The 18,627-nt window shown below is 40.8% G+C and overlaps 2 protein-coding genes across 4 annotated transcripts in view; both read left to right on the top strand.

The window, feature by feature from the left end:
* SHC4 (SHC adaptor protein 4) overlaps positions 1-9,921 on the top strand; it is a 28,283-nt gene extending 18,362 nt beyond the window's left edge. For 2 of the 3 annotated variants that reach the window (XM_066558946.1, XM_066558943.1), the window contains exons 6-12: positions 658-709; positions 1,053-1,179; positions 3,195-3,375; positions 4,692-4,752; positions 6,119-6,298; positions 7,763-8,016; positions 8,700-9,921. In XM_066558946.1, the coding sequence (XP_066415043.1) occupies positions 658-709; positions 1,053-1,179; positions 3,195-3,375; positions 4,692-4,752; positions 6,119-6,298; positions 7,763-8,016; positions 8,700-8,855 (1,011 nt within the window). In that variant the 3' untranslated portion in view covers positions 8,856-9,921. The remainder of the gene's footprint in view (positions 1-657; positions 710-1,052; positions 1,180-3,194; positions 3,376-4,691; positions 4,753-6,118; positions 6,299-7,762; positions 8,017-8,699) is intronic. The other variant, XM_066558945.1, reaches the window with a different exon arrangement.
* Positions 9,922-13,534: 3,613 nt separating this feature from the next.
* CEP152 (centrosomal protein 152) overlaps positions 13,535-18,627 on the top strand; it is a 20,929-nt gene continuing 15,836 nt past the window's right edge. The window contains exons 1-8 of the mRNA XM_066558767.1: positions 13,535-13,621; positions 14,297-14,397; positions 14,610-14,676; positions 14,888-15,232; positions 15,709-15,877; positions 16,531-16,671; positions 18,042-18,181; positions 18,470-18,627. The exon at positions 18,470-18,627 is cut by the window's right edge and continues 43 nt beyond it. Coding sequence (XP_066414864.1) covers positions 13,535-13,621; positions 14,297-14,397; positions 14,610-14,676; positions 14,888-15,232; positions 15,709-15,877; positions 16,531-16,671; positions 18,042-18,181; positions 18,470-18,627 — 1,208 coding nt within the window. The remainder of the gene's footprint in view (positions 13,622-14,296; positions 14,398-14,609; positions 14,677-14,887; positions 15,233-15,708; positions 15,878-16,530; positions 16,672-18,041; positions 18,182-18,469) is intronic.

Raw genomic sequence — 18,627 nt, 5'->3', positions numbered from 1 at the left:
CTCAGCAGCAGCTTTGAGATCCAGGGTAATTTAACCTGATTGTAGCCAGACTAAAATTAGGCAGGAGCAACTGAGATCAGATACCCATTTTATTCTGCGTAATTTTAAAGTTTAACTTTTCTCTAAGATGCCTTCAAAACTCAATCTTATTGCTACAAATTTGGAACATTGGAAATTCGTCCTTTGCAGTATGCTAGCACTATTTTATCTTCCAGTGATTCTGGAAAGGACTGTCCCAGCCAAAAGCTGTGAGCAGCAGTCACACAGCCCTGATGTGTTACATGGGAAAGGCTGTGAGCTCCACGGGAGCAGTGGAAGGGGCAGCACTGCCTGGTGATGAGGCACCAGTTGTGTTTCTACTCCTATTGCAGAGCTGGAATTGAATACACAGTTTATTGAAGACCCAAAGAATGACAAATGGTCTAGTCCATTTTTTAGAAGAAAAAGAATATGGGACAATTACTGTGTTGATAGCCACCCGTGTGTCATTGATATTTTCCTTGGCTCACTTTGCTAGTACCTCTGGTTGTTTTTCCCTGAAGGAAGCGTGCATTTTAAAGCTAAAAATGTACCTGTCTATATGCAATTGCTGTGCTGTGGTGGTAGGGTTGTTCATAATTACAATGTTCAAGACATTTGTTGTCTTCTTTCCTGTAGGATACAACAGACTACGTGGCATATGTAGCAAAAGACCCTGTTAATCAGAGAGGTATTGAAACAAGTTTCCAACTGTTATATGTGTTTATATGATTGCTTTATTTGTACGTAACAAGGAATTGCTTGAGTTTTAAAATAAGGAAGCTACTGAACTCAGCTCAATATTCTGTACAATTTCTGGCTTTTCTGTGTGTGTAGAGGCAATAGTAGGCAGGCTGTGGCTTTAAATATCATGTTCTTTGTGCAATGAAGTGGGAACTGCAGGTCAGACTGGAGCTGCACTAGCTGCTGGCTCCATAAAGGGGTAGGAGCTTTGCTGTAAGCAATATAGCTTGAGTCTTTACTTTCTGGTATAAACTGCATTTACTTGATTAAAGTAAGGTGTCTCTTTTCAGCATGCCACATCCTGGAATGTCCTAATGGGATGGCACAGGAGGTGATCAACACCATAGGCCAGGCTTTTGAGCTCCGGTTCAGACAGTACCTGAAGAACCCATCTAGCCTGGTTACATCTAATGAAAGGTCAGCACATTCTCAGTCACTTAACTGGCAGTTTCCTTCTCTTTAGTACTTTTCAGGAAAACAATACACTACAAAGAGTAATCCATAAGTAAGATGCTTTGAATATGCTTTCTGGACATAGGATAATTCAAATGTATGCCTGCCTGTACGTGCAGTGTATAAGATATCAAAATTAGCTTATTCCAGTGAACTCCATTGATTTTTGTGACATTTGTACAGGTGCAGAACACAGAATTAAGCTGTATTGTTCCTTAGATAAAGCAGCCTTATTTTAAGTCATGCAAGTTGAACAAATGTTCAAATTACTCTGCCCGAGTAAGTTCAGCTCTATAAATAGTAGACACACACACAGAGACTGAGCTCAGTCCTGACCTGTGCCAAGTTTAAGCTTGCTGCAGCTGTGGAAAGTGTGTGGTGGGGAAAAAAGCCATTTTAATTCACCTTTCTGCTATTCTGCTCATGTTCTGGCAGCAGCCTCAGTTTTCACCTGGCATGACTTACATCAGCCTCATGAACTGAGATAAACACAGCCACCACCTGGCATGTTAAAGCGTGAAGCCCTGTCCTCTACACATTGCCTGAAATACAGGGCCTAGATTAGTTTCTGGACCACAATTCCCCATTTCAATTACCCTTCTTCCATTGCACTGGGGACACAATTCTTGCTCTAATTTATGGCTCTCCTCACAGATTAGACATGCCTATTTTTCTCAGGCTTCTTTTTACTGTAACACCAAATTTGATTGTCTGCTACTTCCCATGAATAGGTAAAGCTGTGCCACTGCTTACCTGCACCCTGAGCACAGGAGTCCTGAGCAGGCAGTGTCACTGGAACAGGGCCTAATGCATCACAGCAGAGCTGGTTTTATTGCATAAATGCAACTCCAGTTTATATTTATTTCAATGTATATGATGGTTCTTGCCATTCCACTGCTAAAACTGGTCTGTTTTTCCTGGGGAAAATAACCAGAGGAAAAGCCTTTTATTCCTAAGAAATCCTGCTAGGTTATGTCACAAGCAGCATAGGAGCAGGGAGGAATGGAAGAGGGTAATTAGATTTCCTCCTTCAGCATAACCCACAGGCAGCCTCCGAGAACGGTCCTCAGGCAGAGGAGTCGGATATTGCTGTGTGAATGAGTCACTCCCTTCCAAACTACTATGAATCACATAATCAAATACTTGCACTGCATATCACATAATCAACTACTTGAACTTTATCTCTTTCCTGCTCATGGCCTTTTATCCAATTATACTCTTGTTAATCAGAGAAGTAAGATTTGAGTTTTTTTATTTTGGGACCGGAGACAGTACAGGAAGCACCTAGTTGTTTTGCAGTGTATCAGCTGTACATTTAAACTATCATCATTCTGGTTTAGCTCAAAAAAAACATTGTGTGCTCTCCTTCATGTCATTCAGCGTTCCTTTCAAGCTGAGCCAGAATATTGATTGTGGTTATTAAAATCAGGGCAAATGCCTCTGAGGACAGCTACTTTTTTATTTATTTATTTAGGGGTTTTTTTGGTAGTAATATTTGATTTTCTAAAACAGTTGCAGGCCTGTCTGACTAAATGCCATGAGGTTTTCATTTTTCTCTTGAAGTCTGGCTGCCCCCCAGCAATCTCTAGATTTATAGACTTCAGTAAAGAAGCCATAAGAATTAGTTTTATGGTCAGCATTTTGGATACCTTAATGAACAATGCATTGGAATTCCTAAAGTTTCAGTAGATTCCTCTTACCTCTTCTTTGACTCGAAAATATATCTGGGCTGCCTGGTGCTAATGAAATGACTGTACCTCCCTTTACCCCAAACTGTCATGACTATTTTTATTTCAGGAAGAAGTAACTGGAAAAATAAACAGCTCTGAAAGTTCCGGCCCAAAGCCCTTTACAGCCTCCGTATGGCGAATCTGTGTATTGTGCGTTGTGCAGACACTGGGGATGTTTGCCTGCACTAGAAAGCAATTGATTACAACAGAAGCTTCATTTCCCCCCCCCCCCCCCCATATTTTTTTCAGTGAGGCAGCAAATGCTAATGGATCAGCTGGGAATTCACAGGAGAGGGAGGATCATCATGAATATTACAACGAAATTCCAGGGAAGGAGCCTCCCACCGGCGGAGTGTTAGACATGCGAATGAAGGTGCAGACAGACCCAAGGGCCAAGTGTCCTGTCCAGTGCAAAAAGCAGTATTGCTCAGTAAGTACAGCATCTGCTGGGATAAATACTCACTGCCTATTATGGGAATGAATAATAAAATGTTTCTGTGGTGTTAAAGCATGGCATTAACATCAGAACCAGGTCCTGATTATCCTGGGAAAAGGTTTTTTTAGGCTAGATTTAATGATGCTTAGTACATAATTGAATCCCAAAGCACTTTCTGAATATTAACTGGTTTGTCCTTAGAGTACTTTCAGGAGACCAAGTAATATTCCCTCGTTCACTCATTAGCTCTGAGAAGAAAATAGATACCAATTTAAATGGCTTGTTGGAGAGAACATCTGCAAAATCTGGGACCTCCTGGCTCCCTATTCTGTGATCTAATAAATATTTCATCCTGTCCATTATGCTCTACAACTTATACATACAACATTGACTGATTGCAATATATATACAATATTCATTACTCTTGGATTGTTTCAAGAAGCTCTGTTAAATCAGCAAAAGAGATTGTGGCTCTTGTCTGGCATAGTGGGAAATAAAAACCAATCAGGGAGTAAAACAAGCCAAGTTCAGATGGCTGCACAGATTTCAGAGTCTGCTGTGTGAGGCCTTGGGAGCACCATCCTTTCCCCACACAGGAAAGAAGGCACCACCACTTTGCTCAGAGGGAGCACACTCAGATGTGCCTGCTGGAATCCAGGTGGTTCTGTCTAAAAGCTTGCTGCTCCCAGGTGTTATTTGTGTTTGGTAGCAACTGCTCCCAGGTTGCTGTGTGTTCCTGTCCTACTGCACCATCTATTTTTTGCTGACATGAACCATACTCTGCATATCAGGTCCCCACCTCCCCAGCAGTTCTCTAAATCAAAAAATGTTTTACTATATCCAGAGTTTGCACCTCATGCTCACCAGTACTGTTGCAAGGAGCTACCCTGCATGTTAATGCAAATGCCTTTTTCCCATGGGCTGTTACTTTTTGGTTTTCCTTTCTCTTTCAGTGCTGCTCAGACAGCTTAGTAACCATTTCACTTTCAAACCATGATACCTGTAGTTGATTTTATGATGAGGGACACTTACTAGAAAATCTGAGCTTTCTTACCTAGGAGTTACACTGTATATATACTAAACATTAGATACATAACTGGGCAGTTATGAGACTCACATTGGAGTCCACACGTGACATCTAAAGAAAGAAGAGTATCAGTGTGAAATATTATTTGAGGAGATGGGAATTTTTTGGTGAAGAACATGTTTAATTACCTGTATATCTAGTAACTAATGCATGGATGTTTTGAAGTTACCTGGGTTTTTCTAGGGGACTACTTTATGTGACTGATTTTAAAATTTTTCTACAGACAGGCAGCCCAACCTTCATCAATATATATGAAAACTGTCCAGAAGAAAACAAAACTGTGGGTATGTACTCTCTTTTCCTTCTCATGCATATGCAGAATTAACCAGGGCAGGCTGCCTGGAAGAGCTGTCCCTTGGCTTTCAATACAATGGTGAAAAGTGTTCTACTTAGTGGGTCATTTTTAGTTCCCTAGATGGAGGGCAGACAAAAAAGCCTTACAGCTTTTCTAAAGGCCACTAATCTATCTTCAAGTCTGCTGGCAGACTTACTCATTTTACTTCTCATGATACTGTACAGTAGCTCTTTGTTTTTTTATTCTCTTTCATACTCTTTGTTGTTCCCTTTCTTCATACCATTTGAAAAAGGAAGATACTTCATTTCTTATCAGCCTCTGAATATATCCCCTTCTCCTACAAATGCTCAATGAGATCCAGATTATCAGCACATGGTTTTTCCAACAGAGCCTGGCCCTTTGGTTCCAGCATCCCTGGCTTCTCAGTGTCACTGTGCCCTTCCCCTGCCTTAGGCAGCTTTATGCCCAGGATCAATTTGCCTTTAGCCAAGTCTGCTCTCAGGGACCCCAGGAGATCATCAGCCTCCATCCCTTCTGGGCTTCCTTTGCCACAGCTGATGCCCTGAGCACATTTGCTCAGCTCCTCTCTTTCACTGCACAATGGGGTCCTTTCTGAATTCCCACCTGCACGACTCTGAAGTGATCCATTACGCTGCCTGTAGGGGATACTTCAGTTTCTTGTGTTATTTCCAATTCAAGGAAAGGAGAATCAAATGGTTTCTACAAAGAGAGGGAGAACAAATAAAAGAATGAATGAATAGATCTATGAATAAAACGTTTGTTGAAGAGCAAAAATATGCCTGCTATTTGGCTAGCTGAAGTGCTATTATTTTCATACCCTGCAGGGGATATTCTCTTAGCCTGTTCCTAGGCTTGGATCCTAACCTGACAGATGTGGCTTGAGCTCTCCAGGCAGAGCCTCAAAGCACCAATCTCCTCCATCTCTCCCTTCTCCACCAGAATAGCAAGAGAGAGAATTGCTCAGCTTCCCACAAGCTCTTTTTGTGGTGCAGAGGGGAAGGAAAGGGTTTTGCAACAAATAACATGTATGGTATGTGTTTCTGTAGAGACATATGTATTAATTTCTTTCCAGTCTGTGGGGGTTCACTGCTGACATTGATTGAAGCAGAACTGGACCAGTACAGAACATTTCTGAAAACTTCATTCTAATTACTTTTGGACCTGGTGCCTTCTAGACATCAGGAAAAATAAGTTCATTTGCATTTTTATTTTCCTTCTGAATTACTTTAGTGGGCTATAAAGAAGAACATCATTCCTCTTTCAGCTTTTACAGTTACTTAAAGCTGAGTTAAAAAAAAAAAAGGAAATCTGTGCATACTATATACTAATTGCAGGTAATTGCGATGAGAGATCACAGAAGACAATAAAAGAGGCAACCTCATTGAAACCTGCCTACAAAGCAGATCTATTTGATGATCCATGTTACATCAACACCCAGTCCCTGCATTCTGCAGCCTGTGCAGCCCGAGGTGCAGCAGCAGCACAGATCCCTGGGAGCCCTCTGCGTCAGGCCAGTAGGTTCCCACTGCGATGCCACACCTGTCTAAGCGTGGAAGGAGGGGGGTTTCTCATTTCTCTGCATGCAGAAAGATTTGGCTTTCCCATAAGAAATACAGAAAAGATGGGGAAAGAAATCTATCCTGGTTGTTCTTTTTCCTTGTTAGATTCAAGAGAAAAGGGATTAAAGAGCAGAAATAGTGATGGTAAACAAGCAGGATAACCTTTCATCCTCTGTAGTTCATTGATGACAATGAATGGAGTGACACAGGTATTAAAAAGCAAGTCTTGAGGATCATAGGAGCTTGGGACTGCACATTGCCTCTAGGAAAAGGCTTCTCCTGTATGCTCAAGGTCTTAACCACTCTAAAGTGGAAATAACCTCAGATGCCTTTGCTTCACAGGCAGTAGCATGCAGGGTTAAAGTGGGATTATTGTGACAGTCTTTACTTAGTTCTTCCATAAGTGACCATTGAATCCCATCCAATAATTTCTAAATCAAACTGTTTGATCTGTGGTATCAACTAAATATATGTCCAAACTTGATTTATGGTCTCGAAGTGGAGGATATCCATTAAATGATTACGTAGTTGCTACTAATTGTCCTCATTATTGAATATACTTTATTAGCTTTGCCTTTTATGGTTTCCCACTGAGTGCTTTCTCTGTCAGAGTTGGCTCCACACAAGAAAGTGGAAAAAGGACTGGACAATAAAGGAAACACAATGAAGAAATCTGTGACCATTGAGACATTTCCAACTTGGGACTGCATCATGCTCTAAAAGGAACTGCCTATATCCTGAGGAGCCTTAGGTTGCACAATTCCATTGAAGAAGTGGTATCCTCATATTTTCCTTAGAAGAATCCTGCCTGTGAATCATTTGCAGTCTGACTGGCTATATCCCAAACCACCCAGTTTTTTTAGTACATTTGGTAATTGTTCGTTTTTTAACAGCAAATGTATCATGCTGTAATCCTTCCCTTCTGGCTACATTGGCTATGTTGTCTTACATTCCTGCACATAGCTGGAGCCACTCAACATGACTCTCCCAATGATCTGTGACAATCTCTTCAGAGCTTGTTAAGGAAAAAGGAAAAACAAGATCTTATGGGGGAAAAAAATAAAGCTAAAAAGCCAATAAAAATCTTGTTTTTACAGGGAAAATTTGACTTTTTCATACAAAGAAATATAACCCCAAACCAGTACAGCATCAGAAAAATTCCTCTTTCTAATCACTGTTGCCTAGCGACCAAAGGCTTTCCCATCTAAGGTAGGGGAAGAGGTGGTGTGATAATTTTGCCTAATGCACTGGAGGGTCATGAGCATTCATGTGTGCATATTCTTATAGTCTGTAAGGTTGGTTTGCTTCAAGGCTGAATTGTTTGAATTTTTTAAAAGCTATTAAAGATATTGGCTTGCATCCTTTTAGCATGAGGCTTTAGGTGAAGTGTCCAATACATTCCCTTTCATTTAATTTTAGAGTTACCGGAACCTGTTCAGCAGAGTGCCACAAGCAACACAGCTGGTCTCTGTGCTCTGCCACAAATAAAGCAACAGCTAAAGAATGAAGATTGTTACCATGGCAAATTGAACAGGAAAGCAGCAGAGAGCCTCTTAGTCAACGACGGGGATTTTCTGGTACGAGAAAGCACAACGTCACCTGGTCAGTATGTCCTCAGTGGACTGCAGGGAGGGCAGGCAAAGCATCTACTCTTGGTGGATCCTGAGGGCAAGGTATGAATATTTCATATAATGAAATTTCGGTGCTGCTCAGATATTTCAATCAAAATGCATGGCTGCATTCCATCAAGTGGAAGTGATTTGACTCCATTCAGGTTAACTTTAATATAGTCAGTGGCTGCAGTGGGTTTGAAAGTTCAAAAACTTAAAAGCACGGAAGTACCATGGAAGTAGCAGTGAGGAATTTAAATACTGTTAGTCCAGGTGCTGATAATTAGTGTATACACTTAACACATCCTGCAAACCGTGAGTGCTAGAAAAAAATAACCCTATCCTTAATTATGAATTTCTGGATACAAAAAAGTTTGTTGTCACTTCAATTCTACTTTCTTCTGCTCAGAAGAGCAGTCTTGGGTGACATTTTTGAGGAGAGAGTTAATCAAAAAAGTAATCCTCAATGGGATTTAGGGAAAAATATCTCTCTTCTTTGGAGAAAAAAAAAGGTTATTTCTTTCCCCTGTGCATAATCAGCCCAGTTTGACATACAATCTTTACACTTTACCACTACTTTTCTTGTGGGCCAAAGGATAGATCTGAATTGCTGTCTACAGCCTAATGATCCTGCTCAAGTGAGTTCAGTGGCTTAAGTGCCTTTTGATTTTTATGTGTTAGCCTCATGTCCAACTGGTTAGAAGCACAAACTAACCTAAAATATATTCTTTTGCTTCTTCCACTAGGTGAGAACCAAAGATCATATATTTGATAGTGTGGGTCATCTTATTCAGTATCACATGGAAAATAATTTGCCAATCATCTCTTCTGGAAGTGAAGTGAGCTTGAAGCAGCCTGTAAGGAAAGAGGGTAATATGGGACATACGCAGTATCACAAATAATCCCTTGGATCTCACAAATCCCAAGACAATTCATACCCGAACTTTCTATTATGGAGACAAGTCAAAAAAGTATAGACTGCACTTTCTGCTGCTGTTCCAGAAGAAGCCCTTTTGTGTGTGTATGTATGAATATATGTATATGTGTATATCTATGTAGATCTATAGAGATCAACAAGCATAGTTATATAGATACATATAATCTTAATCTTAACAAAATTACACCTTCAGAGTGTGAGATTCATTTGTGAGAAGCTATTTTAGACATGCACAAATGTCACTTTCAAGGTCATACTGAATCAGTAACTATTTAAAAGCACAATTAAAACTCTACATACAAAAGCTCACTTGAAAGAACTGCTGGAACATTAGTATGTGCCTTTTAGCATAGAATTATTGAAACCAATGTTATTTATACTGAATTAGTTTTGGGTGGTTAAACGAACATGTCTATGCTTTTAACTATTTGCCAAAAACAAGTACAATTTGAATATTACTAAAATGTCATCTTCTTTCGATAGACACTAACAATTTCATTTTGCTTGTAACAGCACTTTACTAGCAAGTAATGTTTGAAATGAATGGCATTCACAATACAGAAAGGTTGTCCAGTTTCTTAATAATTTTTTGTCACTGTCTGACTGCTCAAAGATTTGAGATTACAAACATTTACAAAGCTGAAATTAATATATGTAATATAATTTTGGAATAGAACTTGTTAAGGGACAAGCATGCTAGATCTTAATATTTTTGTCTTGCATATGATTTTACTATTATTATCACTTAATATTGGAAACATCTTTTTAAAGGTAGGCTAAATATATTTTCATTGATTACATAGTTGTTTACAAACTAGAAAAGCTGAACAAAACTAATGATACATTTTGGGAGAAAACTATTTAAAGGATGTTTGAACTTTGCATGTGTCCTTAGTCAGTGTTCTTTCCAAAACAAGATAGTTTTCCCCTCTTCACATAGAGTCCATTTGTTCCTAAACATGGAAAAATCTTTTAAAAGAAATCTATTAATTGTTTTGCCACAATAAATACTCTAAACATGAACAACCCTATATTCAGAGTGAACAGTGATTTATTTGGCTTCCTGTTGAAGAAACAGTGATTTAATAAGTGACTGAAGAAAGGCAGGGGAGATTTGGGGAATGAACTGGTAGTCCAGGTGATGGCCTGAGGGAAATGGTGCATTTGAGACAAGCAATATTCTCTGGCATGAACAGACATAACTCTCTCTGTCTCCCAGCCCACCGGCTCAGTTCCTAAGGCAGACAATTGTTGTGGAGTTCAGCAGTTGCTGGAAATCTTGACCATAAAAAATACATTGTTTGTTTGCCAGTGTTCGTGGTAAATGGAACATTGTGGTATGAGCTCCTTCCTCTAGAAAACAAGAGGAGAGGTCTTATTAAATTATGGAAGACAAGCTTCCTGGGAAGGGAAAATGTAATGTAAAGAGCCACACTTAGAGTCTACTAGAAAACATCTTTATTTTTATCCTCAGCTAATAGCCATAAAAATACATTTCATTCTTTGATAATATGATTAAACTACTCAATTACATATACTGAAGCAGTGAGAAGGTATAAACATTAGTAGTTGGTTTCCTTGCTAATAGTCTGGCATTTTCAATACCCTGAGCCTTCAGAGCTAGCAGCCCAAACTTCTGCCCATTCTATCCTGTGCAAGGTGCTCACCAGTGAAGGTCTCCAGCAAGAGTTCATGCTGGAGCTTTGTACCACAGCAAGAAACTGTAACTGGGATATCAACCCCCTGCATAATGTCCTTTCTATTCTCACATCTTGTCAAACTTCAGAATGTGCTTGGTATGACTATGGAGCAAGCAATGAAGCAAACCCAGCTACTTCTGTGGCATGTCAAGTGGAGAGAAAGACCTGCAGTTTTGATTTTTGTATCAAAGCTGAGTTTTATGAAAGGTCATAGAAGGAAAATGTGCAGAACTCCACCTCTATTTTTAGTACAAATCAAAGTTACTCAGGACTTAAATAATAGCATTTGGAGCTGTGATAGTAGGAGATCAAAGTTTCTTGACTTTGCCAGTCAAGATGCTGACTCAGGGACTTTTTTCACTTCATCAGTTTTCACTTAACCAGTGAATAAGGACAGCCAGAGCCAGTGTGTTGATGTATATGACAGGATAATGCAGTGTGTTTCTCTCTTTGAATATCACCAATGTAAAACGTTTAAAAGACCTGGATCATTGTTCTGATGCTCCTGCATATTTTTTACATATCTGAAGCTGAACTGTGAAGTAAAAAGGAAGGAAAGGGAGATAATTGGGTGCTAGAGCAATAAAGAAGTATATCAATATCTTTTGATGTGGGAGGAAGAAGATAATCCAACTAATTACAGATAAAAATCAAATATAACAAATCCATGCATTTTCCTAGAATAAACTACATTCATTCCCTGTTTTTGGTTTCTAGCATTTCCATGCCTTCATTTAAGCTTTTAATGCTGCTCTGTGGCCCAGCTGTCGCATGTAAGATTCGCTGTCAGCTCCTCTGTGGAAGTCTTAGAAATAATCACGCTAAAAAGAAAAATAGTTGTCTGACTTTTGGAAAGTTTCCAAAATACTGTTCTTGAGAAACTCAATATAAATTGTCAGACACATTTAAATGCTTTTTGTTTTGTTTGAGTCATTTAATGCCTGTAAAAATGATGAGAATTGGTTAATCTCTGTTTGAATGGTTACTAGAATCCTCTGGGAAAAATGGCTGATTTCGCCCATAATGTCACACGTTTACTAGACATAGCATGTTCGTTCCTTTTCAAACTTCTATAAATTTCACTGAAACACATGAAGTGTTTGCTCCCATCAATAAAAATCCTCTAACAAATGACCCAAACGTCTCTGCCCCGGGGTCCTTTCCCGGTGTCCGGGCTGAGGGCGAGGCACCAGGTGGGGCTGTTACGAACGGAACCAACCCTCCGTCTGAATTGCTTCCTGCGACTTTGCGCAATAAATCTGCTCCTTCTGAGGAGGTTTTTATTTTTTAAAGAGAATGCGCTCTGGAAGCAGAGCGGGTTCCCGAGCAGCCAAGCGAAGGCTGCCTGGGGCAGGGGCTCGGGCAGGAGCGCTGACCCCGCATCCCCTCAGCGCCATCGTGACACGGCCGTGAAGCGCGGCTCGCGGGCTCGTGACGTCACCCGCGGCCGCGCGTTGCCAGGCGACCGCCACGTCCCGCTGCGAAATGGCGCCGCTGCCCGCCCGCGGAGACCCCGCCCCTCCACAAAACTCACACTACCATTGGTCGCCTGCTCGGCCAATCAGCTCGCCAGGCGCGTTCCCGCGACCATGCGCGCCTGCTTTCAAACAATCAGCGGGGGCGGGCCTGATCTCCCGCCCGGCTGGGCGGGCTCTGGCTGTGGTTGGTGCCCGGGGCTGTCAATCAGCGCGGCTCGGGGCGGTTCTGGCCGTCGGTTGGTGCCCAGTGCTGCCAATCAGCGCGGCGGGCGCGGGCCGGGTGTAATGAGGAAGCGCGGCGGGCTCGCCCTGGTGGTGGCTGTGGAGGGCGGGTGGCCGCGGCGGCTCAGGTGGGTTCCGCTGTTCGGGCCGCGCTTTGCCCCCGTCCGCGGCCGTGGCGGCCCCGCGGGAGGTGTGCTGGATAACGGCAGTGCCGCCCCGCGCCGCAGTTTGAGCGGACTGAGGTGGCGGCGGCCGAGCTTGCCCCGCGCCCCTGGAGCTGCCCCCGGCCTGTCCAGGTGCGGCTCTCCGGGGATGGCCGCGCACTCTCGGCCGGCTGCCTTCGCTCCCGGGGCTGGGGAGGGCCCTAAGGAAGGGGACAGGGCCGGTGGCGGTGTGGGGGCAGCTGGAGCCTCAGAGCCTCCCGTGAGAGGGGTCACGGGGGGCACACAGGGACAGGAGCTGCGTTGTGAGGCCTCCTGCAGCTCTGCTGGAGAGTTTCCATCAACAGCTGTGGGCAAAAAAGTCCTTTAAACGTGATGAAGTGACTTTTAACTTGGAAATAATGCTCCTGTAATGTTACATTGTACCAAGTGAAGATTTCAGTGTGTGCTACACCTGTGTGCCCAAACAAGTGTCCCTTGAACGGGGAGTAACTTATCTTGTAACCAGACCTGGACCAGCACTTACACACAGCAGCTTTCTGTGAGCACACTGCTCAGTGCACACAGGCCCTTGGAGTCAAGACTCTCTTCTTAAGCAGTAAAATCTGCAACTCATGTGATGCTTTTCAGATTTCTGGCATACTTTTCCTATTTTTCCTTTTGGAGCTGTTATCCAAATGAATAAGGAACAGCATACTTTCAGTTTTTAATACAAACTGTAGTTACTCTCTAGAAGACTATGAAGCAAAATTCAAAAGTCGACATTACTATCATCATGTATCACATCATATGTATATGGTGCAGTACTAGAACTTGCAGAAAATAATGTCTTGTTGTAAGTGAACTTAAGAAATTATATTATGTCAGCCTTGTTTTAAATGCTAAATTCTTGGAAGTGAGTCGGCTTGAATATATGAGAAGCAAATAATGTGCAATGACTGTTTCAAGAATTATATTTTCATGCTGAGCAATTCAGGTGATGAGGGTGGTGCTTTTTGATTCCTCATGTATTTTGCTCACGTGTGATGTTTTCCTCTCCTGTGGTAGGTTTTGCTGGATACACAAAATCAATATTAGAAAACAATGTCCCTTGACTTTGATAGTGGAGCTCTACAAACTCAACATGAAGATGAAGACTATGACCAAGAAGATTATGCAAGAGAACAAGAGGTGAAAAAGAATTAAGTACTTTAATCTGAAGGCTTGTGAATTTAGTTTCTTCCTATCTTTTCAGCACGTAAAATGAAAAAAAAAAGTTTTTGTAGTCTGTTAAGAGCAAAAGAGGGTGCAGACTGTGCCACTCTTGGAAAGCATAAGAGGTGAGGTTCAGGTGTGTTTTAGTTGTGATTTTCTCTGGTTGTGTCCAGTTGCTTGGTCCAGAGCAGAGCACTAATCATTGCAGTGATGACTTCTTGAATGTAGTGATACTGACTGGCAAGTTCTTATCTGGAGTTCCATCCAGACTTCTCAGAGCATGTTTTGAATGTTCGCTACCTCTCTAGCCTGGACTTCAGAGAGAAGAAATCCTGGCATCATCAGTTTGGAGCTGATTCTTTGAAATTAGTTTGTCCTGGGACATGTCTACTAGATGGCATTTGCTTTACCTCTTTCTGGTGCAGCTCTTTTCTTAACAAGACTTTGGCAGAAAAATGCTTTGGTTGGTACTCTAGTCTAGTAAGCATTCTGTGGTAAAAGTCTCTTTGTGAATTCCAGTGTTGTGAATTCCTCCTTGGAGGAAGAAAACCAGGATTTTGTGCAGGTGGCCTTCTTTGCCAATGTTTTTGGGCTGAACTTGTTCTAATTTTCCTGAAGATCATATAATGAATATTGTTTGTTCTATTTCAGTTGCAACAATTGTTGACAGACCTTCCCCATGATATGCTGGAGGACAGTGGAGACCAACTCTCCAGTTACTCAGACTGTAGCATTCAGGAGACTGAGGAGCAGTAAGGCATTTGGCACCATCTTTTTATTATTTATGTTGTGCTTTCAAGAATAGAGCAAAGTCTGAGTTGATGAGGTGTGTAAAAGTAATCCAAATAAAAGGGGAGTTGTAGTGCAATTTGCAGTAAATTAGATGTGTCTTAATTTAAGAAAAGAAGGTTTGTTTTTTCCCTGAAGTTATTAGTACATAGTTAAGCTGCTTGTGTCTTTCTAGGTCACATGAGCCTGGGAAGCTTGATGGAAGGTGGAAGGATCATCCATTGATCACTGATCCTCCAAATGTAAGTTTGTATGAGCAGGGATGTAATTACTGCTTGTTCATAATAACATGCTGAATATTGTTTAAATTAATTAGAGAAATACATGTAGGTGAAGTGTTTTGGTGTTCATTTGGAGTATTTCTAACTTGAGGGCTGGTAACCTCAGGAAAAAGAGGGTGGGGTGAAATCTGAGTTTTGAGAGAGCAATTCTAAACCTCATATCCATTCATAGGGCTATGAACAAGGACAAAATCTGTACCCTGAACAATTCTTGTGTGACCAGCAAACTGATCATGGTGAAAAACATGGGAAGAATTGGAATGGCCTACATAATGATGAAGAGAAGAAACATTTATATGATGTTAAAGAAGATTACTGTGGCCAGGATGGCCAAGATGATCCAGATCATGTGTATCTTGGTAGAGATGGGTTTAACTCTCCAAGCTGCTACCAAGAGAACAATGTCTATCATCTTCCTGAAAACTTCAGGCCTTATACAAATGGCCATAAACCAGAATTTGACAATCAGCAAAATAAAATATTAAATTTTTCAGATGATCCAAAAGAACATCTTAAGGTATTTTAGAAGCTGACACATCTTTCTATCTCTTGGAAAATTTTCACAGGACTTTAGCTATTGGTAGTAATATTTCTACATGCCTTCAGTCTCTTACAATCAGTTCAAACAGTGATGGGAGGCTTCTGTAGCCTATTAAAAAAAATGAGACATTAGTAACTAAGTTTTCATATGTTCATGTTTGATTTTTGTTCTTTGTCCTGTTGCCTTGGTAGAATTCCGTGAGGTAGAATGAATGTGATTCACTTAAGTGTGTGCTTACCCTATTTAAATTAACATTTCACTGCTTTTCTGAGCTGGAATCTTTCATGAAGAATTCTGTCATGCTTAAATGGTGTGCTGGATTGGAGCCTGAAAATGAAGAGCTACTAGAACTCTTCTTAATGTCAACTTGTAAAATGAAAAATATTTTCACTGAGCAAGAGTTCAGTTGTAGTTTTAATGTATTTCCTCTTATGTATTTATTGTCACAACAGCAATTTGTTGCATCTGATGTTGTCAATGGCCAGTCACCAGAATCTTACAAAGTGACTTATAAACCATACCAAAATGGCATTCATCAAAATATTCCAGGAATCCAAGAAGGAAACAGAAGAAATGAAGTGTTTGAAGGTTTGCAACATGAGTTCTTGGGCAATGATGAAAGTAAGTGTTTGCTGCTTAGACTTGAAATAAAGTTGTGTAAAAAGTTCAATGGAAATCAGTGAACATGCCGATTTCAGTAGTTTTTCAGTAAGAGAATACTTCAACTAAAAGGATGTTGAAGTACAGAATCTTTTATATCCAGAAGTGATCTCTTTTTGCTCAGGGTATACGAGTTTTGGGCATTGAAAATGTAGTCTTGATTGATGCAACTGAATTACTTCTGGTGGCTTGATGTCAGACCTTGTTGACACTTTGCCTCCTTCCATAATATTGGAAAATAACGACTCACTGTACCTTAGGAAGTGCACTCTGAGTGATGCCACATTGGGCTTTTCTGTTAGGTACACTTCAAATGACTGAACTGCTTTGTCAGACATGTTGTAAACTTGTACTTGCCACAAGTCAGTGAGTTCACAGCATGTAAGCTTTTATCTGAGCCTGTTGTAAGGTTGGAATTGTGGTTTGCACAATCCTTCAGCCATTGCTGCCAGAGCAATTTGAGTGATGCAAATCAAATGTGGATTAAAAAAAAAAGATTTTGTGCACCAGCAATGAATTTAGCACTATAAAAAAATATTTTGGAGTAGGAATTACAGCGATGACTTTCTTGGTATCTGTGCTGACTTGTCTGCATGCTGTTTGAAATTTGGCAGATTCTTCAGAAAACATGCAGATTCTTCAACTTCAAGTTCTAAATAAAGCAAGGGAAAGACAACTGGAAGAACTTAATGAAAAGCTAGAAAAGAGTGCACAACAGATTAGATACTTGAATCATCAGCTTTCAATGGTCAAAGGTAAAATGTTTTGTGCTGGTTCTTAGATTTTATTAAAATTGAGCAACTTTTAAATTCTGAGATTGATTGATTGATTTAGAAAGTGTCTTTGAAGGTATTTATTGTACTTATAAACTTGATTTGAGACTATATGTGACTAAACCTCTTCCCCCAAACATTGTTCTAAGTAAAAGTCTCTGGATTGGTGCCTGACTGCATAAATGTCTTAACTTCTGCTATAAGTAGAAGTTAAATGCCAAAATACTATTGGTGTTTTCAAGACCACTGTTGTTTTCCAGAGTTCCCATGAGTCAGGCATCACAAAAGTACAGAAAAGTGAGAAGTCTGCCAAAGTAGTCTTTTCAAAGTTGGGGGGAAGGGGGAAAAATGTTGACACCAAAATACCCAAACCCCAATAGGAGAAGTGGACATCTATGAAAAAGTACTTTTTTTGTGGTGGTGTCTGGTTTAACAGGCCATTTCACAGACTGTACGTAGAGAAAATTTCTTTCAAAAATTACAAAATCTGATTGTCTTAGTTTCCCATTTCGTATAGGAACAGACAAAAAATAGTACTTAACATAGAGAATTAAGACTATAGTTTTTGGAATGCAAAAGAAGCAAAGGAGGGAGAAAAGTTCAACTGTCAACCATTTGGCTATGTCTTGGCTGTTCCTCCAGAGGAGTCTCCCTTTAAATGGTGTAAGGGAGGATGTGAGATTGTGTTTGTGGGGACCCTTGTGGCAGGAAGGAATGATGAATCTGACTCCATGTTCTCAGAAGGCTAACTTATTATTTTAAGATACTGTATTATATTAAAGGATACTATAGTAAACTATACTAAAGAATACAGAAAGGCAACTTACACAATGGTAAAAAGATAATAATGAAAACTCCTGACTCTCTCCAGAGTCCTGACACAGCTTGGCCCTGACTGGCCAATGAGTGAAAACAACTCACACCTGAATCCAATGAAACAATCACCTGTAAACAATCTCCAAACACATTCCAGAGGAGCAAAACACAGGAGAAGCAAATGAGATAATAATTGTTTCCCTTTTCTCTGAGGCTTCTCAGCTTCCCAGGAGAAAAATCCTGGGCAAAGGGATTTTTCAGAGAATGTGAGTGCCACAATGGGAGGTCCTCCTGCTGCCAGGATGGGGCTTGTACCTTCAGGACCCTACTGGAAACAGTTCATTGAGTGCTCCCTGCTGCCAGGAGGACACAGTGGGTGCTGGATGGAGACTGAGTGGTTTTGTTCAGTCTTCTGTTGTTGTTCACAGTACAGGGCAGAGTGAATGGTTCTGTAGAGCAGGTAGTGAATGGTCGTGTTGCATGCAGCTCTTGGGTGGCTGGCCATGGTTGTCACACAGTTATGTCTCTTTCTTCAGATGAAAAGGATGGTTTGGCTCTTAGTCTTCATGAGTCTCAGAAACTCTATCAGAATGGAAAGGAACGGGAAATGCATCTTGAAGGTCAAATCAAGGCCCTTGAAACTCAAATTCAGACTCTTACTACCAATGAGGAGCAGGTACTGTGAATATTTTTAGACTGTTTATTTGAAAGACCTCTACAGTTCAATTTGTGGTGCACTTGCATTAGACAGAAGTGCTAGTCTCTTGAAATGCTGGTCATGATCATTGCAAAAGCTAAATACAAACTGGATGGATAGGATTCATTGGTTGAAAATCCTGTGTATGAAAACATCATCTGAGGACTTGTGGCAACTTCTGCACAAAAAAAATGAACTGATGTACAGAATATTGGAGCAACAGTGAAATGTATGTAACTAGGAACTACTGTCATACTGTTCCTACAGATACTGAAGCAATCCAAAGTGGCAGAGGTGGCCATGGAAAGCATGCAGAAGCAGCTGTTAGAACTTCAGAGATCAGATGCCCTCCAGCGAGCCAGAGAACAACATGAGGCCATTATTTCTGCACTCAAACAGAAGTATGAACAGCAAGTATTGGCATT

This window comes from Molothrus aeneus, chromosome 13 (assembly GCF_037042795.1).
Source record: "Molothrus aeneus isolate 106 chromosome 13, BPBGC_Maene_1.0, whole genome shotgun sequence".
NCBI classification, from domain to species: domain Eukaryota; kingdom Metazoa; phylum Chordata; class Aves; order Passeriformes; family Icteridae; genus Molothrus; species Molothrus aeneus.
Note: the sequence above shows the minus strand (reverse complement) of the source record. Positions and strands in the feature narration are given on the sequence as shown.